At 38.0% G+C, this 25706-nt stretch overlaps 1 protein-coding gene across 1 annotated transcript in view; it reads right to left on the bottom strand.

Moving 5' to 3' along the window:
• RAP1GDS1 (RAP1, GTP-GDP dissociation stimulator 1) overlaps nucleotides 1-25706 on the bottom strand; it is a gene marked incomplete at its 5' end in the record, with an annotated part of 64208 nt that overhangs the window by 6763 nt on the left and 31739 nt on the right. Inside the window, 8 exons of the mRNA XM_008949849.1 lie at nucleotides 2149-2288; nucleotides 3290-3415; nucleotides 4959-5093; nucleotides 5595-5726; nucleotides 5997-6140; nucleotides 8869-8994; nucleotides 11427-11555; nucleotides 19755-19901. Coding sequence (XP_008948097.1) covers nucleotides 2149-2288; nucleotides 3290-3415; nucleotides 4959-5093; nucleotides 5595-5726; nucleotides 5997-6140; nucleotides 8869-8994; nucleotides 11427-11555; nucleotides 19755-19901 — 1079 coding nt within the window. The remainder of the gene's footprint in view (nucleotides 1-2148; nucleotides 2289-3289; nucleotides 3416-4958; nucleotides 5094-5594; nucleotides 5727-5996; nucleotides 6141-8868; nucleotides 8995-11426; nucleotides 11556-19754; nucleotides 19902-25706) is intronic.

Here is a 25706-nt window from a genome sequence, read left to right as displayed (position 1 = left end):
TCATTAATTGATACATGTGTTTAGAATGATTTATGTTCCAGTGCTTGCCTGGGCTACGCTGTCACACTCTTTATGCAAGGAAATGGACACAATAGCGTGGTCTAAGCCCATGCACAATGCAATTGCTCACCACCCAGAACCCAAGCCTCAGCCTCTTCCCAAGCAGGGATCCCATGGTACATGGTATCAAACGTCCTCCTGGCTAGTTGTGTCCTGGCTGGGCCTTTTCTTGTGAAAATTAACCCTATCCCAGGCAAACCCAGGACATGCAGTACGATCATAATCCTTGAAAACTGAACTGTTTCTAGATAATCATACTGAAGATGCTAGTGGTACAAGTCATAGCCAATGACTTAAAGAGTGTCACACTTAAACCCCATTTTTTTTCTGAATGACATAATGTACACAAACATGTAAGCATTTTTATTTTTTTCTTACTTGCAATAATGTGTTTTACTATTTGTGATTTTTCTTGTGGAACTCCACAGTAGTTTTGAGACTTCATGGAATAATATGGGAACTGCTAATTTCTATTTGAATTGGTGTGGAATTTTGGCTACATAAGTCTTGGGAATCAGCATCTTTGACATCAAAATTTTTTATTTTGTAGGTGAACATCACCCTCTAAAAGGCACTACCAAATAGAAGAGATAACAGCTGCTAGGCTTGGTGTTAGTGTCACTTAACTCACGAGTATCTACTCCATTTTTTAGAAGGAGATGTAAGTTTTAGAAGGAGATGCAAGTTTCTACCAGGTAAGTTTTCTAAACTACCATCACCTCTGTAAATATTGCCCCAAATCCTTTAAAATGAGAAGCGAAATTCAAATCTGTTGTGTTGTAAAGAACCATACAGTTGTACTCACATTCAAGACTAGAGGGCAGCAAAAGCATTAAGAAGGCCCTATCAAGCCTGTTTTCCAGTCAAGTTTCCTATATGAGTACATGAACCACACCAAAGCTCATCGATGATAATTTTAAATTTTGAATTAATATCTATTTGGGGCCATCAATAGTTTCTCCGTATGTAGAACTGGATTATGTTTTCCTGCAGAGAGTAGTGATAAAAAGTCACATCTGTGGTGGTATATGCCATCTACATCTACACATGTATCTTAGGAACTCTGTGTGTGGTGCCAAAAAAACTGAGAATTCGGAAAAATCAAATGAAACTTGACTAGTTTTAGAGGCAGGACATAAGATGGAAGATGGGCATTAGTAAGAGACAGTAATATTAGAAATCAGCAAAGATTTAAATCTCTATAGGGCCTGTTGACTTGGGTTTGGAGAGGCTTACTACAGATCGTGTCCACAATACGTTTTTCATTTTGCAAATGCCAAAGAGGTCGCTGTTCAAGTCTGAGTTCTCCAAATCACACTTCCTATTTGAGCTCAGTTGTGCAGCCTGTGTTCCTACTGAACACACTACGTGAGCTCTGAGCCTGAAACCACTTGTTTCCAGAGATGTTTTTGTCCCTTCTAAGGCTGTGTTTTGCCTAACGCTCTTCTGAGCAAGGACACTGAACCTGGGACAGCTTATGTAAAGGTATTTGGTTGATGCAAAGGTGATGAGAGGGACAGAACTCATCTGTCCCACATCTTGCCACATGCAAGCAAGCTTTATTAGAATTTGGAATAAATCATCATTTCTGGTGATCCGTTAGAATCTTAAAACTCTGAAAAATGCCATGTGAAGAGTTAGGGGGACAGACTATTTCTAGATCTCAATTTGATATGAATATACAGTAAGATGATAACAATTGAGTGCAATGATTCTTCATATATAGCATCATTAAAACATGGATAATAAGCTAAACTTCAACAGGATATTATGCAAATAAAAACAAGCCAAGACTTATCCATATGAATCCTACCTAGTGTTCCTTCAGCTGGTCTGCCACTCTGAAATTGTTTTGCTTTGTTTATTTCTTTTTCCTTTTTTTTTAAACTACACAGTTCCAGTGAGCATTTAAACCTTTTGCTTGTGTCTGACTTGGCAGGTCCCGAAGGCAGAGGAGAAGTAACAGATGAATCAACCAGCCTGGTTCTCTAGAAGGATGACACACCTTGGGAGGGCCCAGCTACCAATAACGCGTGCAGAGGTAACTCCTAGTTCTGACAAGCTGACCTTTTTCCACCCCTAACTTACTTTTGATTTGCTGTGTCGTATAAGTGCAGAAAGTAGTCTGTTGGACTCTCCCATCACACCTGCGTGATCCTTGGCTTCACACCACTCCACCAATCGTTCCACCAGTGTTATATTTTTGCCCAGCTGTTCAGCTGCTTCTGCTACATGATGCCGGAGCCAACAACACAACAAAAAAGTTGTCACTTTTTAAAGCAAGCGCTAGAAAAATAAGCTGAAAGTTATTAACCAGAAGGAGTTTGGTAAGCAGAGCTTCCCTAGCTTGCGCCAGCAGTGGGAGAAGTCTGGGCTGCGTGGAAGCAAGTCAAGCCAGTCAAAATGAAAACCAAATACAGACAAACATTCAGAATCCAGTCTTTGAAAACAACCTGTCATCCCAGTTAATAAGACTTCTGCATTGGTTAAGAGTAGGGAAAATACAGGTTGATGTCACCTCCCAAGGTGAGCTAGCTCAAAAATTGAAAAGCAGGAGGGACCGCTGCCAAAAGGAAGCACTGTGCCCAGTTACATTGGGTTTGACAGACTGTAAAGCCACATAAGTTTCTTCAGTGAATTTCTATCATCTCACATTTAATAGCTTTGCTAGAACTAGAATGGATGTTTTGAAAAATCTGCAAGACTGGGTCAAAAAGAAATACTTGGCTAATTTATTTCTAACTACTTTTGGGTTTTTAGCAGACTTCTCATTTTATAAATCCCTCATCCTGGAACAAGCTCTTAAGCTAAAAGGTGCTTGTTCCTTTTGCAATTGCAGTTTGCCAGCTCAGAAGTGCATTGCTGTGTTCCAAGGAGCTAGGCACAGCCAGGAGATGCAGTAAGTGAACAGCAGAAGAGGAGCGGTGGCTGGGAACACTCCCGCCTCAGCGCACACTTGTGCTGTGACAGCGTAGGGGAGTTCTGAAGTACCAAAGTAAATACGCCAGCATCTGACACCCTATTCTGAGGGTCCCTGGCAGTCAATTCAGGAGTTCTGAAAACAAATCAACCCACATTCCTCTCCCTTTGCATATGTATTAGATTTATTTCAAGATTTCAGGAATAAAATTTAAAAAACTCCACTGCTTCTTTCTTGTAAGAGTCTTGGCAGCATATCACAGACTGAACCGAGGAGAATCACTTAACATAGAGAACAGTTTATTTTTACCTTGTGCATCTATTAACATTCTTAATGTTCCCAGCAGCTTGAATTGAACAGGGGGCATCTCCGATCTGAGAAATTTCAATACAGCTTCTGCAACACCAGCTGATAGCATCTTAGCCTTATTTACAACTGCATGAATAAAGAACAGGGATGATCTCAAGAACATTTCTGGAAGATATGGTTTATTTCCAAGACGGTCTTGAAGCAAATGTTCAGACACACTTTGGAAAATAGCTTGTGAACACAGACTTCAGGAACATGAGTGTGTGCTGATAATGCTGCGTTGTGGAAATGTGTCATGGTTGCTAAGACACAGGTGTGAGATTAAGGGCTTTTTCTTAGCACACACAGCTGATTTTCAGTGTTCAGCTGAATATAAACCAAGGGCTAGACTTTCCCCTTTTGGTCTAGGAAAGGCATCTTCCACAAAATGCCTCAAATAGAATCCCAGGCTAGTACTTGCAGCCCAAATTATGAGGAAACTTCTCTGATTTGCCACAACACTCTTCTGTCTCACCCAGGCAAAGGAATTAAGGCGTCCAGTTAGCAGAATAACCTCTTAGCCCTTTCCAAAACTTTATACTAACAACACTGTGCCCTCACATGTCCTGAGTCTGTAGTCCTAGTATTGCCCCTCGAAACTCTCTTCCATCCCCTCCACTAGTCTATTCTCTATTTTCTTGGATCTCTCTGAAATATGTGAGGTGTAAACTTGGTCCAATATTGTACTTGGAAAATGGTACATATTTAATATTCAAAGTAGTGTTTAACAAGCAGTTCACCACTGAGGCCAGTTATTCATTGCTCATTTTTTTACAACAATATGTGAAAACTTATGTATGTCTCTGGCAGATGTCCCTGAGCACAGGCTACAGGGAAGCCTGATGACTGGTGGAAGTTAATAGAATTACTCACCTGAGAAAGGTAAGCAAATGGCATGGGTTTAGTTATGTGTCTGTGATCATTACTAGAAAGTTATTGTCTATCAAAACTGAAGGCAGTGAAATAAGGTTAAATGGATGAAAGACTTATTTTTGGCTTGGTATAGGAATTTGTACACAAGCGTTACAGACTTGCTTTGTTTTTATGTGCATGTGCTTTGCCTTTTCTGCTTGGGTAATCAAAACTCATACAAATTAAGTTACTGAAAATGCCACAGTAAGCATTTGGTTCATTGCCTACAGACAGTAACTAATTGCAATAAGCTGCCTGTTCTAACAGCCTGCCTCCAGCCCTAGTGTGGGAACTCTCAGAGCCTCAGGAAGCTACAACACAGCGCAGGGCTTCAGCAAAGTGGACACTGCTCTCTGGTGGGGACCTCAGCTGTGAGAGAGATCCCAAGAGAAACAGGACAGAAAGGATTGAGAGATGGTTATCAGAAGCTCCCTCAGCTCCCTGCCTATTACAAAGCTGCCCTTTCCTTGCGGGGGTGGAGATAATACTGTGGCATCAAAGTGGCAAAGGATGGTCAATAGGCCTCTGATGTATTTAAAACTGCTTGTCACAACTGCTATGCAAAAGACATAAAACCAGTGATGGGTGTGAACAAAAAACAGCATTCTGACCTGCCCCTTGGTCTGTCAGTCAGTTCTCCCACCCCCATCTCCCGGTGGGGTGCAGCAGAGAAGAGGATTTCACCTTTGTGTAATTAGCAATGCAAAGTGAGGCTTACCAGGAATAGCCAGGTTTCTGAGAGCACTCAGTGCAGCGTGCTGCACAGTTACATTTCCATCCTCCACATGTCTGTCTAGCAGATCCATCAGCTTTTGAACTATGCCATTATCCACCATATGGATGCAGTTTCCATCTGTGCGAGATAAGTCACTTGTGAATGGAAGATTATTACTAACATTTTTGCAAGAGCTTTTTAAGAACAGAAGGGTTATTTCCTTGCTCCTTTCTAGATTTTGTTGTCAAGATTTGACCACCATCATCAACAGGAGCTGCAGTGCTTGTGGCAAATTTCGAAAAGTGATACAAGAAATGCTGAAGAAGGCAGAAATCCCCTGCACCTCTCTACAAATGTGAAGAAGTATTTTTATAGTAGATTTAACGCTTTTCAAAATTGTATCAATACTAATGTATAGCTAATGCTGAAGAAGGCAGAAATCCCCTGCACCTCTCTACAAATGTGAAGAAGTATTTTTATAGTAGACTTAATGCTTTTCAAAATTGTAAAGTATCAATACTGCTGTATAGCTCAACACCAGCTTTACCCTGATGTGCAGTTCTTGTTTATAGCTGTACAGAAGGAGCATGATAGAAGGGCACAGATAAATTTACATAAGCTATTATGGTACATTCTTACCATTTCTGGCAAAGTTTGCAATAGCCAATGCTCCCGCAAGCTGTAGCTGATGGCTATTGGAAGGAATCCATGAAAGTACTCTTTGGAACACACTGCCTCTTCCTCCTTCAAATAACTTTTGCATGGATTCATCTGAGATAGAAAGCAAAGACAGTCAGCAAGCCAGAGCTGTGTTTGCTAAGCAGAATTCTCTTTATATTTGTGAAGCTCTGCTGGCTTCTCTACAATTAATCCAGTCCTCCAATGGGATGAGAGACAAAATCTGACCCATTAAATGTTACCTGGCAGGTAGCAGGTCCTCGAGGCTATTTAGAAAATTAATAAATAGTAAGCTTCATCAGCCGAACGGCGTTACAAGTATCTGCTGTTGCTCTGCAGAAGACAGGGACACACCGTACTTACCTCCAAGCAATAATAAAACCATAAGATCAGAAGCTGTTTTAAGTTCTGCAATATCATCCTCTTTGTCACTGTCCACAGTCTTCTGGACGATCTCAAGTAAGCACTCCACCAAGCCTGCTTCAACCAGCTGTAGTTTAATGACATCTGAAGAACAGCATGGACAACAGGAGTCAGAATCGTGGGTTTCAATACATTCACTTCACAGTCTGTCCTGTGTGTATGTACAAAGTAGTAGTGGTGTCAGTGGTTCCACTGACAGCTTGTGTAAATAAAACTGTAACTTCTTGATTTTAAATTTTCAGGGCCAACTTCTGTTTGTTATTCATCTACCAGCCACTGACCCAGCTCTGGACTGCCTTTAGAGCACAACTATACTTTGAAGCTGTATGGAGCTCTCTTCACTTCAAAAAACTGAGCATACTTCTCTGCAGCAAACTTCTGGCATCTCAGCTGTCACGTAGCAGACTCACACGGACTGTGCCCTGTCTGGGCTTTCCAAAAACTTTGGGCTGTACTGCAAAACAAATTTTGTGTTTCTTATTCCATTTCATGTACAGAGCAGATGCCGACTTCACTGAGAAGTGCAAGTATAAAATACAGAACTTTTTTATGAAACCTCAGAGCAAGTAATAACCTATTTCTTCTAGGTGAGCCAAGATTTCTGCCATTTGCTGAAAGGGCTTCACGAGTACAGGAAGGCCAAATCCAAAATGCTGGGTGGGAGAGAAACTTGTGTCTGAAGAAATAGTGGAGGCAAACTCATTTCTTAGTTATTGGCAACAAGGCTCAAGAGAGAAGGTGATAAACCTGTATTTCAGGTGGTAGCACAGGACTTGGGAGCAGTATTTTTTCTGTTGTTTCTACAACACCATCTTTAACAGATTTTTCCCTGTGATCTTGGAGCTGGAAATCTGCTTTAAATGCCTAAACTCCATTTCTGTTACGTGGGAATGGCAGGTTGTCTGATGCTGTGTTATGTCTTTTTGTTACGTTAAAGTGATTCTGGTCGTTTTTGCATGCTGATTTTAGAAAGCACAGTTGCAAACCTCTGCAGAAATGTGCAAACAAATGCATTCCTCTTAGCTTTCTGCATGAAATCGTCTTTTAACAGTAAGGAGTTTGACCCAAGTTGAAGTATTTCAAAAGCCAAAGATTTGAAAATATTTTTTTTCATGCAGTTCACAAGCAGCAGATGGGTGAAGAAAAGTGTTCTGCCTCTGGTGAAGGATGTGTCTGCCTCTCAATTTCCTGTTGTCACTAGGCTTTTTGCCCAAGTGAAATTCATTGTTCCTCTAAGAGCAACTGACCTTCTCATGAACTTTGTTAGAGAATGCAAAATATCCAGTTGGGATTTTTTTAAATAGGCACTTTTACACTGAGGTAAGAGTTCCCTTAGTTACAGAATACCAGGTTGCAGATGTTCTGCGATTTGAAATAAATTGCTACACCATTGTGCTTAAACAACAAAACGAACAAAGCCCTCAAAAACCTGCAACAACCAACACCCAGACACTCAAATACTTAATTTATATGGTTGTGTTTTTTTTTTTTTCTTTTTCTGTTTTTTTTTTTTTTTTTTTCTCCTGACCTAGTGCTAATTATCTATGATCAAAAGCATCTAAACAGTACCAGTACAGTGAACTCATTTAAGTATGCCTTGAATTCACAGTGGAAGAGCAGCTGCCTCATAACATGCAAGCACCTGAGTTATGTTCAGCAGTGGTAAACTCATCAAATTTTACTGTGACTATAAAACATAGTCTAAGAAAAATTAAGCATTTGAACTGAAACATGTCAAGCTTGCAAAAGGTTTGACCCAACTCTGCGTCAGTCTCCAAGAATGGAATTACCTTAGAGCAACTTGCTTTTTATTATTATAATAAATATATTTTAGCAAAATGTGCATTTTTAGAACTGAGAAAAGGATCCTGTTTCCACATACCACTTAAAAAACAAGCCAACTTTTAAAATTGAAGTTACAATTTATCTTGTGTTATACCATGTAAAACAGAGCGTATGTGTAGAGCGGAGTAGGATGAAACTGAAATCTTGAGGGTTTACAAGTCTGCCTAAATAATTTATCCCATTCAAACAAGCTTTAAAGGTGAGGTGATTTAAACAAGCTCATAGAGCCATCAAATACTGTTGTGTCTTCCATACTCAGAGCTGTTTCCCACTTCATCCCAGCTTTACCTGTTAACCCATTTTTTTGTTTCCTTTAAGAGGCAGATGGTAGATGATACAAACCATCCAGAACTCCTTGGGGAGGAACATCCCAGAGGAGTGACCGGGCACACATCAATTCCTGCTCTTGCTCCAGCAGGGAATGCAATTTGAGTCTCCTGGGGCCACCACAATATATGCTGCTGAACATCCAAATTAAATTAAAATGATCTGTCAATGAACAGTAGGGGGAGAGTGTCTAGCAATTAACATGGCCCTTGCAAAAATAACATCCATGGGAAATGGAACTGCCAGGGGTTCTGTGATCCCAGGAAACGATGTAATGACTGATGTGCTGATGCTCTAATGGACTACAAGTGCTTGCTGAGCCAGTGTTTTGCAGACAAATGCTGTAAAGCCCTCTAAAAAGCAGCTTTTGATATTCCCACTGTGGGTACAGGGAAATAAAGTATCAACATACAGAGAATGAATCAGGGGCAGAATGAGCATGAACAATTTGTTGGCTCCTGTTGCATGCTCAGACAATTAAGATCTATTTATTTGATATGAAACTATCATTGCAAGGATCAGCTACAGCAGCTTCTGAACAAGGCAGTTACTCTGCATTAGTGCCTGAAAAAGACAATGATATACCAAAATACTTATGAAAGAATGAATAAAAGATAAGCTTAAGCAATAAGATTCTTACCATTTTCTGCCAGGGGAGCCAAAACTTCAAAAATCATCTCTTTTTTATCATGCTCTATTTGCTTCTTGAACAGTTTCACGAGTTCTTCAGCAATGTTTGTGTAGGCAAACTGCTCTTTACTTGACTCTGTGAAGCAAAAGGAAAAAAAATCACTATCAAGTAAACAAACCACTTCAAAAGGTAAGACTATTTCTTTTAATTACCCGATTAAATCAGTAAGATGACTTGTAATGCTCTTCACAGACAAGAACAATAGACTCGTGCTTGTCACTAAATGAAAAGACAAATGACTAACACTTTAAGATAAATGTACTGACCTGAATTGATTATGATTAAGGCTGCTAAAAATATATAAACACACGATCAAGGCTGTTGAGGTTGTTTCTGCCCAACACAATGTAAAGGTAGCTATAGAAACAGTAATATGACAAAAATACGTGTTAAGTCTTTGATTCCCCTCAGTTTAACAGGAAGGCTAGCAGATTACATATTGCATTTTCTGAGGACAGATGAAGAGTTGTACTGAATGCTTTAATATTTACATGGTTTCATGATGGTGACATTTCCTTTGAAATCTGTACATGGCTGCTGCAGGGCTGTTTCCTAGTGCACAGGCAGCATAGAGGAGCTTTACAGATGGGCTAGCTTGCTACCAGAAGGTCAACCAGCAGATAATGGTCTTTCAAATGTAGATACAACAAAAGCATCTCTTATTCCATTGCCTGTATCTTATTCCTCCTCACTGGCAGTATTACAAGGGATGCAGGTGGTGGGGCTGGTGTTCTGCATTCTCCAGTTGCCACCTCCTGAGGGCCATCTGTAGTTAGAAAATCTTCCAGCACCTTTGCTACTGCTCTAATGGATTGTTAGGAATTATTTTAATATAGAATTGACCCCAAGGACTGGAGAAAAGCATGAACTGCAGACCTAGACCCTGTTGTGCAATCCCATTGTTGTTTTCTGTTGATATGCACAACTTCATAGCATGTTCTAAGTTGATTTTTGACCTTCCCAGTATTTTTAAAAGCAGAACCACCATTCTCCTTATCGGGTTTTTGTCCTGCTTTGATACAGAGTAAGAGTTTCATGTAAAGCTTCTCGAGGGATCTGTGCCATGCAGTTGTCTCTTAAGCGATCAAACCCAGCTACCTTACAATGAAAGTACCTGAAGTTACAAAGCAAAAAATAAACTATTACAGCCGTGATGTGATTTACTAAGCTATTGCTTGATGGAGATTAAAGTACTACAAGCTAAATTAAATTTGGGCCAGTCTTAAGGAACAAGCATCTTTTCGGCGTACGGGAACAGGAAGGGAAGCAGCTGCTGTTACGTTTCTTCCCTGTGGTGCTTATTACTCAACTGAACGGAGCCGGTTCTTTCCAAAGAGGGAAAGAAAATGTAGTTCTCAGTGAAGATACCATTTATTATATTTAATATTGGTTTAGTTGCATTTTAGCACTAGAATTCCAAGTACACCATTTGTTTTATGCTTTCTGCTGCAAAGACACAACCCACGGTGCCCGTTTGCCCCTCTTGAAGATCTCTGACCTAGTAATTTCTTTAGTGCTATTTGGATGGCTCTTTCTATTGTTGATTTATTAAGTAGACTTGTTTGTTACAAGCTAAGGGATTATATGTGTGATCAGACTACACTCAATAACATGATACTCTGTCTGGCCTTGAAATCTATGAACTTAGGATAGTTGTGAATAACTGCAAGCTACCAAACAGTACAAACTCACGTATCTTTTTCATATTTTGAACTGCTGAATCTTCTTAGAAATAAAGGACGATATGATAACTGCTACATTATTTAGCATTATCCAGTGCAAAGAAAATCATAAGACTAAAATTTCACAGAACAGGTTAGCAAAAGAACAGCAATGTAAAACATAAGTGATAATAAAACATGAACCCTAACAACCTGTTGGTTTACACTTGGTGGGATTCCAGTGAAAACTAATTCACTTGCAAAGACATTGAATCAATGCAGGACCACTAACTTCAGTTTTAATGAAGCTGTACCTAAACTTGCTAAAAATAATGTTTACATCTTAGCAGTATTCATCATTTATACATGCAAGTATTTAGACTAGAACGTGTTAAAACTCTAAACCTAACAGAACATTGTATAGGCAGATTTATGAACTGTGCCTGTCTCAGCTTCATTCAGTGATTTCCATGCGCCAAACTTAATCCTGATATAACTTCGTGGAGCTACACCAGGATACATTATTAATATTTTTAATAAATAATTCACATTAAGTAGAAGCGCTCAGGAAATGCTGTTTGGATGATTTAAAATGTGCTTAGTTGCATTGAAGAACGTTAACATAAAACATAAGGTTGTACTAAGTACCCAAATAAATTTCAGTTACTGAAGGGAAAAAAAACAACAAACTATAGATTTTAGAGACCATAAGCAGAAATTGCTGGCTTTAAATTTTGAATGTACCAAAAGGAATAGAACAAGCATCAGTGCAGGGCTTTTGTTAGTCTTCAAGATTTAACTTTATGAAAACTGGATGTAAATTTGAGATTAAAATTGTGCACTTACCAAGTTCTGCTAAATTGCCAAATGCAACAAGGCACATCTCAGTCAGAGCTGCATTTTGGCAATGAATACCCAACAATTTCACTAGTGTAGGAATAACACCCATATTGATAAGCTGTGACTGCAGGATATCTACATAAAAAGAAAGTACAACAGTGAGTTAGCACTTTTGGTTGTGGTACTACTCTTTAAACCAAAAAAAGCATTTTTTACAGAAAGCAACTTCTAGGCTAAGCAGCATTAAAATGTCTGTCTCCTCTACTCTTCTACACTAGGATCTGGTCCAGACTTGAAATATGGACTCATAATTCTCCCTGCCCTTGGCAATGGAAGTTATTCCCAGAAATAAGACTCCTGACAGGGTATGGTGAATTATGCAGCTACTGATAATTTTGTGGATATCAGGTTCCTAATACATTTTGGGTTTGATTCTGAGCTCAGTGAGACTAGCTGACTGGAATAAAGCAAAACTGTATCAGTGAAATAATTATTTATCTGAAAGCTTGTTCCTATATATTGTTTTCCCTTAGAGATCAAACTGGAAAATTAAAATTAGAATGAATATAAATTGGCACTGAAATAAACATGAGAAGTTTTATAAACACAGGAAGTCACAATGTAGATTATGAGGAGCTTGAGAAAAAAGAAAGTTTAATAAAGACAAAAAAATGGAAGGTTTAAGAAAAGTCCTTAGAAGCCATTCTGATAATCTCTTGCATAGGATGAAAGCTTATAGTATTTACAAGTAAGAAAGTTATTGCTCCTAGATGTCTGCAAATAGAAAGATGCTTTGATGGTTAGGCAGAAACATGGTTGTTTTAAAAGGATTATTTATAACGGTATTATCTCTTAACACATTTTACCTATAACATAGCAAAGAAGAAAAACATTGTTTGACAACTGAATAGAATGAAGCAGATATGAACACGCCAGATGTTGTTCAGTAATTTTCCTAAGCATCTTTTTTCCTTTTTTTTTCCTAATCACTTTAACTATGTTTAAATGTTACAGACCCAAAAGATAAGGATCCAAAGCCCAATGAATTCAAGAGGATTGTGTTACTTCATTTAGCTTTGGGTCAAACCCTACAGGGGAATATATATATATATATTTTTTTTTTTTTTTTTTAAGGAATTCATTCTGAGCAACTGAAATCCGTTGGAGCTTTTGTGTCTGTGGAATCAGAGCCATAAAAATTGCAGGGAGATAAAGACATATTCCATCTCAAGTCTAGCAAATTTAGTATCAACTTGTGCTCTCGGAAAACTCTTTGCCTTCAAGATTCTGCCAAAAGTGTTTGGGATCTTCATATAATAAAAATTACGAAATTATTCTGGAATGCTTAGTGCATTTATATTCAGTGTAAATTTTTTTAATAATAATTCTCAATTCGGTCCACTAAATAAGTAAATGGCATGGTTATTACAGTTTTTTGGGGATGAGCAGGAATCCTTATGGCTTGACATCTTTAATAAAACTGTATTACTTACCAGTAACTGAATTTCCTTTTTTGGGGGGGTGGGGTTACCTCTTCCACAGATTCATGGTCTTTAGAGAAATTTGTGAGAACGCCATGTCGGACATCAAAGAGCTGTTGAAGTTGTCAAATTTCAGGTAAGTACAAACTGCACTAGCGCATGCATTGAATGCCATTTTACCTCTGGCAGATGTGAGTCACTATTACACCCTCCTACTTGATTCCAAACTGACTGTAAAAAAAAAAATCTGTCTCTTGAATAGGAAGATCAGGGAGGGGGGAATTGCAATGGTTCTGTGGAGAAAATGATTGTGTAGGAGAACTCAGGTTACTGGTAAATAATCTGTTTTTGTCCTCGGTTTGTGATTGTCCCCTGCAGACACTTAAAAATTTTGACAGAAAAATGGTAGTCATGGAGAGTAGGAGAACAAAGATACAAACCACAAATACCATAGAAAATTGTGTGGAAAGACACTGCTTTCTTACTAGACTATGCCTTTAGACACTCTAAAATCACTTTATTCTTCGATAATGGACAAAGAGACAATTAATTTCTATGGGCTTCGTTTGGAAAAGTGTTCTGTCATCAGAAGCATAAACTTGCTTTTTTGAGTAGGGTTTTTTTTCTGATGTCTCTTTCTTAATACAAAATATATAAAAAGTGCAGAGGAGAAGATGAGTGGAAAAAGGGAAACTATATCCATCTTTGAAAGGAAATAGGAATCTGAAGAGTCAAATAGAAGGATGTACTGCTGTTCAAGAGAGCACGGAGTGCACTTGTAGCAAGGTCTCTACAATTCCCACGTAGGAAAAAAGCAGAAAGAACAATTCTGCTGGGCCAAAAGCCAGGTATTATGGCTGACTCCACTCCAGTCTCAATTCCTTGGAGTAGAAGGATGGCACCTGAGCAAAGGAAGGGTCTACAGTGGTGGGAATGAGACTACAAGAATTGCCAGTAAACTGATGCCTTAACCGAAGTAAGCGAAAGGATAAATTTTCTCCTCTGCCAGTGACATGACAACCCCGTGAGTCACAGAGCTGCATGGGAGGCAAAACCTCTGAAAATAAAAGGCTGCCTGCAGCTATTTGCTATGTTTATACTTAAGCCTGGGCTTGCCATACAAATTCTGAACTTGTCATCTTGACATCTGTCATTACCACCAAGAGGAGGCTCTTTCTCTATAAATACAAGAACACAGTCTATTAAGAAGTTTAAGAGAGAAGTATTAGACTTCTCACTGGTATGGAGACCTACAGCACTTTTTAGTTCAGAGAAATTAAAAACATCTGAGTGGTTCAGCCTTAGCTGAAGGGGACTGCCAGCAGTTCTCTGGCTGTCCTATGAAAGACCACATACTGAGGTGCCTGGAATAACTGCATATCTCAGCCTTTCACTGCAGGAAGTTTTAAGGCCCTACTAAAGCAGAAGAGGAGTTCAGGGGACACATGCAGCCTTTCTACAAGCAATTGGCTGGCACAGGACTAAAATGAGTCATGAGCCAGGCAACATTGTATCTCAGGCTAAAACAGCATTTCTGTTGGCTTCCTACGCAGAACTTCACGTATAGTGAGCAAGAAGTATGAATAACTGAATGCCTCTTCTGAATTTATGACTTAAAGCCACAAAAGAAACTCATATTTTACACTTCTATCACATGTTGCACTAGTAAGATGCCTCTGTGTTCTCCTGGGGTGAAAAGCACTGACAGTGATGCTGTACAGATGCATATACAGGTAGATAAAAGGCAATCAATACATGCGCCAGCACAAAGAATTACCTACCTAAAACTTGAATTTCAATGGCTCCATGTCCTTCGGTGACACACATGGAAACTCCAAAGAGTAAGATCTGGGGAGAATATCCCAAATTGAGAACTTTATTGGGGGCATTTGAGTTTAAAATGCTGATTTAGACTAGTTCATGATTTTGGACAGAATTTCACAAAACAACTAATCATTTCATGTCTTCACCAGTTACTGCGATTGTAATGCTAAAGAAAAATTTGTTTTGTACAAATTGGTGGCATAATTTTGTACCCTAGAGAAACCTGCTTGCAATGCCTACATCTATGTTAAATCATCAAGATAACATGTAGGTGATTGTATTGATTATCTCGCTATCATAAGAAACATACTTTTTATCTGCTTTTACATGCTTTAGGTTACTTTGCATTTCAGTATATTTAGGTCTTGAAAGCATGCTAGAGATCTTTAGCTGTGATGTAAATGAAACAAAAACCATGGCAAGCATGAAAATTAGCAAAGGTAAGTCTTAGAAGGAAGCTTTAGTGAAATATTGCTGTTACACCATCATAATGGTGTCATAAATCTCCCTTTTATTTCCTGTGTATTTCCATAGCTTCTGCAGCTGGCAGATCTGCAGTGCAAATCGGTCCCCAGCATTCATTCCAGTCACTAAGAGTTTTGTGAGGGTAAGAAAGGCTTGGCAGTTGTATGACTTAACATCAGCATGTTACATTTCACAAAGGCACTGAAGGAAAGACAACCTCGACAGACTCAAGTTTAATATGAAATGAGATGAGGAAGCAATCTATAAACATGATTATTTTTATAAACATATATACACCCATACAGAAATCTACGTATACTTTCACACATGCATACTGTTATCCAGTTAACTTCTGACCTCCAACTTGACTACCTAACCCAACTGTTAGTTTGTTCATCACTTCTGCATTCCTTTAAAAACTCTTTCATGGTTTATTTTATAAATCTCAAGAGACAGTTATCTACCTTATAGACTGATCCCATTAACTTGTAAGTAGTCTTAGCTCACAGGATTATGAGATCTGCAGAGTAACTACTTGTGTGGCTAACACTTTTACGTGAGTGTTTGCAGATGATTATTAGTTTTATTAGAGCAGTTAGTTTTTTCACTCTTTATCCAAGCCTGCTTTGCCTTTTGCTTTTTAGCAGATTCATAGCTACACAGTGACTATATGTACTGATAAGAGTCTTCAGGATGGGAGAAGCACAACATCCTGAACCCACTGCAAGGTGCTAAGACAGCAGGTCTGAGCACAGGTGCTCCATACTCCAAATAAAGTCTGCATGGCTTGACACGGAAAGAATTATTACAGGTTTTTGTCAAGACTTGCTTGCCTAGGGATTAAGCTATGAGCAAAAACATTCACAAACACATTTGATACGTTTATTTCATTCCTAGCTGTACCTGCAACTTTGCATTTTAAGAAATTATAATAATGGAAAGCAGGGATGAGCTATTTGTGTCTGATTGAATTTGGGTAGTAAAATATGATTATGAGAGACAGGATCAAGATAATCTGGGCTGAGGGCAAAGGGATGTGTCCCATCAGAAAAAAAAAAAACCCTCTCTAATTTCTAGCAACACAACCAAAAATCAACACTTTTTTTATTAAGCTTAAAAGAACTGCGGAGATGCTGCAGCTGAGTTTGTTCGGTTAACACCGTAACGACTAATGAAGTGATACGATTCCAAGGAGGCAAAAGAAGAACTGAGAGAGAGCAGGCAAAAATAATCCCTGAACATGAGCAGACAGCACAAGAACCTTGTAAAAGGGAATCAGCTTTAAAGCTTAAACAACAGTGTTATAAATGGAGTGACAATTGCAAGCTGAGTGTCCAGAATCAGGATGAGGTACAAGAGTGCCCCATTAATTTGCTCTGCAGCTGCTCTTCAGTTGCCATCTTTGTAAAACTAGTGTGATAAATCCCTGTGATGATTCAAAAACTTAAAGTACACAAAAAGGAGTCTCTCACATTAAAAAAATAAGGTAGTTGATAGCTATTCAATATAAAGTAGTAGCTATTGGAAAAAGAGGGCAGTTAGTTGACTGGGAATGATGAGCTGTTTAGAATTAAAATAATTTATATACTCTTTGCTCATAAAATGCTAAGGATTAGAAAATATTCGGGTGTTCACAGATAATTGGATGCAATTAAGAATGCAGTGTGCTGTAATTGTCCTTATCTGGATAGCCAGTGCAACTTAAAAGAGCACAAGTCATTAAAAGTGGTAAAGAAATCTTCCAAGTCCCCACCTGTGATTTTGTGACATAGCATGCTAACCAGGAAAAGATGACAGACACAAGAGAAGGTAGAATTGCTATTTCAGAAATAAAGACTGAAACACTTCCTTCTCACCTTTCTAATATTTTTTCTTTTATTTTTGTCCAATTTGTTTCCATAACTACAGATAAAGCAATCTGGGACTCTAGGATGCAATCCCATACTCCTCAGCCTTCAGCAAAACCAGTGCAGTGTTCATCTTCTTTGTAAGTAGCACGGGGTCAAGCCTTTGCAAGTAAATCCTGAACATGGTATCTGCTCATCTGTGAGCACAATTAACTGTCAGGGCAATCTGAGTTGACACGTTTAGTAGGTCAGCAAAGAACTGCGTTTACTCAGAATATTATCCACCCAATGCTGCAACGTGTGGTACTAAGTGGTTGTCTTGGCCTCAGTATTTGATATTGACTGTTGTCCTGAATATTTACAGTGGCCCACAGGTGATATTTCTAAAGCAGTTCACAACTATGGTCCAGTTGCACTTGTGGCTCTTAAAACAAAACTAGCAAGACAGGTCAACTATGTGTCTCTCCATTCACATGCTGCAGGTACAGTCACTTTTCTTCTAAAAATTTAATCCTCTACTCCTGGTTTGGTTTTTTTTTTTTTTTTTTAGTACTGCTATGGTTGATTATTTGGGGTTTAATTCAGTGGTTGCCTCTGTTGGTAAGCAAATTCACAATGGGACTACAGGACCCAAGTCTTACACAGCATACCCCTGGGTGATGGGCCAAGCGGGAGCTGTGTCCCTGCCAAAAGGTCCCTTCTCATGGAGACCACCAAGTATGTGGGTAATGGTGAGGGTCTGGTAAGCCCCCAGCATTTCCTCCCTGATGTGGTGGTAGGACAGGGTAGTGTTCTACACCCAGATCCAGGAGCCGGAAATATTCCTGCATTTCTCACATCCAACATTGCTTCAGTGACTCCTGTGAATATCACATCAGTTTGTTAGTTTGTGTGAGATGAAAGATGTCATTTAGCAGTGAGCAGCTTAGTGAATCCTCCCAGTTGTCACCAAACTACACAACTGCTTTATTAATTGCATCAGAGCAAGCTATTTTACTAGATGGAAAAAGTAATTTGTTCAATGTTCATAACAGTTAAACTGTTCTGAAGCTGCTTGTTTGGGAGATTTATCTCATCATTAGTTTCCCTAGGAAGATCTGCTGGGAGGTTGGTCACTGAAGCAAAACTGATACAGTATCTCTACACAATGCTTTTGGACTGGTCAGTCTTGATCTACCAAATATACTGGATGAACATTAGTCTTAATTAAACCAGAAGATGCTGGTAGCTTGGAAGTGAGAATATCTATTTGCTCCAAAAATTTTAACAAATGAAGAAAATACTGAGTTAACACTATGAAATGTGACAAAAAGTGACACTCATGCAGACATCAAGCAAAAAAATTCCTGAAAACTGTATGAAATAAAGGAACTGGAAAGCTGCTATTTGGAGAAGAAGGAAGAAATACTGTAAACAAGTATTCTTAGATAATACTTGGAAAAGAAAAAAAAAAAAGAACAAGAGAGAGAGATGAGACATAGGCAACAGTGATATTTAGAGGTGGATGAGTAACACTAAGAGCTGAGAGCTCCAAAGAGATGGCACAGAAAACACTGAAAGAAGCTATGCTAGAAGAGATGATAAAGCAGATGAAAAATTTATAAAGTAAAGGTAAAAAGAAAAACAAAAACAAAAACCTTAACTAAAACCTTAACCCTATGGACCATCCTGAAAAGTAGAAGAGTTTTGGGGACACAGGTTTGCAAACTGAGTTATGGCAAGTGGTAACTTTAAGGAAATGGTGAGCAGCTAATAAAGAAGCTATTTCTTCCTAAAATAAAGCACTACAATTCAGGAAATGGGCATGATTGAAGAAACAATGTGATTAGCTAATTACTTTTGCAACCTGTGCCATTACAAGTCAGGAGAACAGCCTCTATTTAGCTTTCCTCACTTATCCAAATTTTTTTTAGAGATTTAAATTTTGAAAAAATTTGGAAATGTGTGAATGCCATAAAATGTGCTTTAGCGTATTAACACACTTGTTTGCAGAAGCAAACTAGATATTAAAGTATCAGTACATTTGTACAACTAGTGTAGGACACTTTTCTTACCCTCAGCAGTCAAGGATTTTGCATTAAAGATACTATCTTGTGTTTTTCTCAGCCCCTAAACTTCCCCATTTAATGGGATAAAGAACATAAACTTATAACTTGTGGATATAGAACAGTGTTGAACGTACCCACAAATTATTCTCCATTAATGTTAGAAGAAAGTAATGTGGTTTTATATGCATTTCACAAGGAGCAAAATGATTAAGGGAAAACTGTTTGGCATACATACCCCCAAATCATCAAGACAACACTGCATGCCTGCAACAAATTAGTCATGGTAGTGTTTGATAATAAGTGAAAAAGAAAGGACTTAATGTAGCCTCCTAGTTTACTTCTGTAAATCTGTTTTTTTCCTAAGGTGTATGATACATCTCCATGTATTACTTTTAGACAAAGATGTAAATTCTAGATGTTGATTTTAAAACTTTATACAGTGTACTACATGGAATTGCATCAGGAAGATATCTAGTATTTTGGGGAATGTAATTTTAATGATGCAGAAAATTGTGTATGTGAACAGAGGTATTTGATCTTTTCAGGATAATTGAGTGTTAGTATCCACAATGTAAACCTACAGTTGACTTAAACCTTTATCTTTCTTTTTTGTTTGTTCATGGGGTTGTTTTCCTGGTAGACACAAAGCAAATTTTCAGTGTTGTTTACCATTCTCATTGCTATAGTTCATCAGCATGCCACAAAAGACAGTCAAGAGCTTCTCACTGGCTGGATCTGTTTTACTGCACAGTGACCTTATATGGTCTACTACAATATGTGCACCACCTGCATGGTCAACTGCGTTCCTGCCCTCATCTGTAAAACAAAGAGTTACATTAAAAAAAAAAAATGAAACCAAACCCCACCGTAGAGTCCCAAACATAACAGTAATCATACAAAATGAAGTTTTTCAACAGTGAAGTCGATCCTCCAGTGTTGTCAAATTCATCTGGAGAGATGCTTGATGGTCAGCTTTTAATGCAACAGAGCTAAGAAAATGAAAACACCTACAACAAAAGGGGTTAACTGCCTGGTACTGATACCTTTGTAAAGAAGTTCAAGTGTTTGAGGCAGAGCTGCTGCAGATGATAAATAATATTCTGAGGATACACTGGATTTTGTCAGAAGGAGGGTCTGAGCACTTTACAAAGCCTAGTCCATACACCCTTGTAGACCAGGTAAACAACTCTTGCAGTTATGCAGATCAAGAAATTGAAATACAGAAAATAGTTTAGCTTACCTAGGAACAAAATGGGGAATAAAATGGACAAAGCAGACAGAGGGACTAGTTCCCAGATACAAACTTGTCATGCACTCACTGTCACACACCATGTTCTTTGTAGCTCTATACCTATCATTTAGTATCATTATCAGAATCTTTTTGTATGTCTGAAAAAAAAAAGTTGCTCTGCATCTATAAAAGACTATAATGTTCTGAAGTGTCATAAATAACACATCATAATCTTTGTATGGAACTTTTTCTGTATAACAAATCAGATTTGGTGTAACAGTGTACATATAATGCAAAAATTTGCCTTGTATTACAGCAATTGACAATACCACTTCCTTTCCCAGGAGGCAATCAGCAACAGACAACAATCAATAACCTAAATTCCAGGGTTTCCAAAAGGAGAAATTTCCAAGTGAGTTACAGTTGGAATCAACTGCAAAATCTGGATGAAAACAAAACCATGGGGGGAAAATCACTAAAGCAAAAGTTGTGCAAAATAAGGACAAATTTCTTAATGGCCCCAAAGCAAATCTCCTTTTTCCCTTGTTATTTACCACTCTGTTCTGCCTCCTCTCTCTCCTCGTCATACATGGAGGTCAAGCTATCAAATTTTTTCTTTTTCTGTAATGTATGCACTATGAAACCCAAGGTTGTCCACATATTTAATATGATCTTCCACTATGAAGTGCACCAGAGCTCTGCAAGAAGAAATTTCTAAATCTTCCAAATCTTGTTAGTACTATTTATGAAGCATATATACCCCTTACTTACTATGCACATGTATAAACGTTTCGTAAGTATTGTATATACACTCATAAACATACATATATTTGGAGTTTATGTAGGGACTTCATATAATTTGCCAAGTTCAGCTGAAGGAGGAAGGGTAATTCTTTTTGGATCTTAACGATTAAATTTATTGCCAATATAACCAGTGTTATGCAGAGTAACTGAGATGGATGCCAACACAGGAAAAATGCCACTGTCATGACTGCCTCCACCTTGGACAAGATCAGGACATCAGGGGACTGTGTTTCACTGCAGGTATGCTTCTCCATTTCAAGAAAGGAGAAACTAGAATCTGTTTACAGTCAAACAAATCCAAGACAGGATTCTGTGTGAAGGGCGGGCTAGAAAAAAAGGAGAAATATAAAAGAAATAAATCTCTTCACATTCTTGATGCAGTGTCAAATATAGGCATAATGCTGAAATGAAAGGAAGTCCTACATCAAAATATAGTTAGACAACATAAGTCAGGTGTTCAGATTCAGCGCTTACGTTTACCAAATCAGCAGAGAAAAAAAAAACAACATTGGCTGAAATATTACAGCATCCTGTTTCATGTATCCTCATATTTTTTATTACAGAAGTTATGCAAATACACAATTTTGTATTTGACTCAACCGTTCTGTGAGTCAAAACACGTGTGCAAAATGAAACTGAATCACTGATTCTGGATCAGATAGACTGAACGTGGTCCTCAGATTACTATAACGCGTTTGAAATCAACAAACTAAAACCACGACAAAATTAAGTTTGGGAGAAAATCAGGTGTCAAGCTTGTTCCTGTGTTTTCATAAGGAACTATGTATAAAATATGCAAGCAGAGAATAACATACAGGTAGACTCGGGCAATGGTTTGAAAGCAAGAGTTAAAAGAAAAACCAAAACCAGTTACAAGCCAAGTTCCTTACCTGGATGGAATTTGGCTCAAGTCCACTGAAAATAATCATGTGATATTATCTTAGAACAAAATCTAACTTGTATGTCCTTTTAATTCCAGTCTCTTGTTTCTTAAAGAAGCTATATATCAAAATCTGCTGTATCTTTAATACATAATAGTCTCTCACTTCAAATAGATAAGATAGATTTTTTTGTTAGGTAAATAAGTATCAGCTCCTGCTGCAGACAGCAAAACTAAGGCAGAAAGATTCAGAAGAAATTTCACTCCAAGAAACCTCTCTATCTTTATAATACATACTCAAAACTTAGGGTAAAATGAACTTCAGGATCTCTCCCAGGTAGGTGGCAGGCTCTAACTGCCAGACTTTGACATGACTATGTAGGCTGGTAGACTCAGAGAAGAGATGTCTTAACTGAGCTAGTTGCTTTACCTCTTTCCCAAGCTAGAGCTCACCTCTGCATAGCTGCTTTTCTGCCCTAGGCAGCTGGGTGAAGAACAGACCTGGGCTAGTGCTATAATTAGGCTATCCTGGTGTTGCATCCTTATGCCCAAGAGGATTAACTCAGCTCATTAGTGCAGGGCCACAAAGAATCCTGTACCAGATGTAGGAGGAAAATTCTGAAGGTCCTGACTACCCACTGCAAGCTCAGGCTATGACACCCTGTTGCATCCCCAAGCAAAAAGTGTATTTCTGACTCAGAAATACTTATTACCAACTCGCTTCTCCCTGCTCTGTCACTAAGAAACAGATTTTGCATACAAGAATACTCACCAAACTCCAAATCATTTACAGTCAAAACAAGACCACAGCATGTTGCCGTGTCTTGTTCTCAATCCAACTATTACTTTGCATTTCATCAGCTCTGTGAACTCCCACACTTAATGTGCTTCCAGCCTCCCAGAAGCCGTGATGAATTTTTTTCCTGTGACCTTTTTAAATAAACATTTGCTATTCCTAAGAGATCAGTGATTGAACAGTTTAATGAGAGCATTCACATTTACACTTAAAAGTGCTGCACTACGGCTCACAAAGGGCAATGCTGTTGTATAGCTTTTTTTTATGTACATGTAATACTGTTTGAAGATGTTTAAACAGCCCAAGAGACCAAAGATACTTCTTTCTACAAAATGTACAGTAAGATTTATTAAAGAATGAGTTATTACTTTCACAGTGTTCCTTACTACGATGCAACACAACCATCTATAAGAATTAGTACAATCTCTTTTTCTATCCTGAGTTGTTCACAGGAGTTTTATGCAAAAGTGGGTTTCAATGTGGATTATCAAATTACTGCAACTGCTCATTCCTCCTATGAACAGAATCTTATCAAATTTCCCCGTGGTTCAGCCATGCCAGCTCCAACGGATAATCAAGTCAAAGGCCAAATTTTCTTTAGTGCATGTGATTGCTAGGTTTTTAAAATGCAGCACTTCCAGTAGTTTCAATTTGCTTTCCCCAAGATGTGTTTGCATAATTTTCTCTTGAGTTTACTTCCCCAGTTTATTAAATCCTAAATAAACCACTAAGTCATAAAAGGTTACCAAGAAAAAAGAATTAAAGTGACAGCTTAACATCTGAAAATGTAAAGCATACGCTAGACACAGCCAGTGAGTTATTTCTGCAACACATGCAGCAATACTTTGTGAGGTTATTATTTCTGGAAATACAGTTACATCAGGCTGTGCCATAACATAGGCAGATATCAGAAAATATTTTTGCAGATAGCTCACCTAGTCGTCTTTTTATTCTAAAACTTAGATTAACTTTGTGGGTTTTATTCTGGGCCATTTTCTAAACATAAAATTTAAGTGCTGCCAGTCCAAGTGACAGTATGTAGATCCATCAAATAGAGACTGGGACAAAAAAATTCCTCATTAATGTTCAGCTAGGATATAGAGCTGTGTCTTCACGAGAAAAAAACAGCATGGTTTCAGACAGTTCTAAAAACTCATGTTTTACCCAATTTGTAACTAAATTTTAAAATACATTGGTCTGGTTCCTCCATGATTCCAAACTTTTCTCTTAGTCATCTCTAATATTTAACCGACAGTTTAGAAGTCAGTTGTACTTCAGAAATGATGCTGGTCCTGCAAATATGCACACTGTTATTTAAATGTGTATATGGTGAGTAAAACCACAGGCTAGTAAAAAATAGGTAGGTGTCTATGATTCTGGTAGTGATGGTTTCACAGCTAGTTAAATAACAACCAAGTATAATGTATAGAAAATGATGTTCAATATAGTGATGTACTGAATGGTTGTTTGAAAGCTTGTCCTTTTGTTTCTTACAAAAAGTTAAGGTACAAACACCCTGTATCACTTTTGCCTATCACATCTTTACATCTTGATGGCCACGGTGCCACTGCTTTCCAAACAGTCCTTTGCTAAGCCTCTGTTACTGTATCTTCACTCTGAAATGTGGATTTTGTGTTTCACAATACAGTTTCAGGTGTAATGATATTTCCTAGTAGGGGTCCTATGTTGATTTGGAGACTGAAAAATACACAATCCAGATTTAACCATTAAAAAGCACCAGAAATCACAAGTTACCATTTTATAATCTTTATTATATATGTAGGTTTCAAAAATATACCCATTTCTCAGATAATCAGCTAGAAAACTATTTGATTGCATTTCTTAAAAAATATCTTTTAGGCTTCAAATTTAAGATTTGTACTTTGAAATGTTCTGGTTTTGTCTTGTAACTGGAAACCTGCATTCTCCTTTCCCCAATTCATGTTCCACAAAAATTTATTGGTGTTAATAGTTTTACTGCTATAAATGGTGCAAGTCAGTGAGGGAAAGGATGATTTGTATGATCAAGGTCCCTGATTTGCCTAAACCAAGCTACTTTTGGTGACCTGGAAAAAATATAGTATTTATTTTAAAATTATTTTATTCTGCAATGTGATCTAATGGTCAAATCATTTAAATGACATACTGCTATTTTATTTAAAGTGTTTCATCTTTATTGCATTTGGCTACAACGCTACATTCTTTTTGACCAAAGTATTGCTGAGGTGAGACCCGTGCTTTAGGGGTAACTTTTTTTTTTTTAAAGATGCACTAATTTACAGTAGCCCAAGAGAGTGGGAGGAAGAAGAGTTCTTTCTACATGTTCCATTTTTATTTTCCTCTTTTTTTTAATTAGGTCCTCTTTGCATGGTTTTTGTACAGAGGCATTCACCTACTCCTGCTGCTTGTTCTTTCACCTGAAGTCATAATTTTCTGTGATATCAAAATGGCTGCTGCAGAGGAAGTGATGATGTAACATACAGAAAATTATAATCGTGTGTGGGGGAAAAAACCAGCAGGAGTAGAACTCTAAAGGAGGAAAGGTCCTACTTACATGTTTCCTCTCTTCTTAAGAAGATGTAAAGAGAAAATATTAAAAAACCCCACACTATTAAAGGCAAAACGTTAGCTAGTGTAAACCACATTATCTGTGTAGACACTAGGAAGAACATTGCCTCTTACATAAACTGGGAGTTTACCTTTTTATTTGGCATGTGTGAACACTGTAAAGGCAAAACCTTTAATGCAATGCTGTCGTTCAGTTTTAATACGTGACCCTACTTTTTATCTGCAGTCTATTTGTTTATGCTTTTAAATCACTGGATTCTGGACCCTGTCAATTCTTTGACTACAAGACAACAGACTACAACCCTGTACAGAATACAGAGCAGCATTACGTTAATTTTATTT

Source organism: Merops nubicus, unplaced genomic scaffold (genome assembly GCF_000691845.1).
Source record: "Merops nubicus isolate BGI_N331 unplaced genomic scaffold, ASM69184v1 scaffold7741, whole genome shotgun sequence".
In the NCBI taxonomy this organism is placed as follows: Eukaryota; Metazoa; Chordata; class Aves; order Coraciiformes; family Meropidae; genus Merops; species Merops nubicus.
The sequence above is the reverse complement of the archived record's forward strand: the minus strand, read 5'-3'. Positions and strand labels throughout refer to the sequence as shown.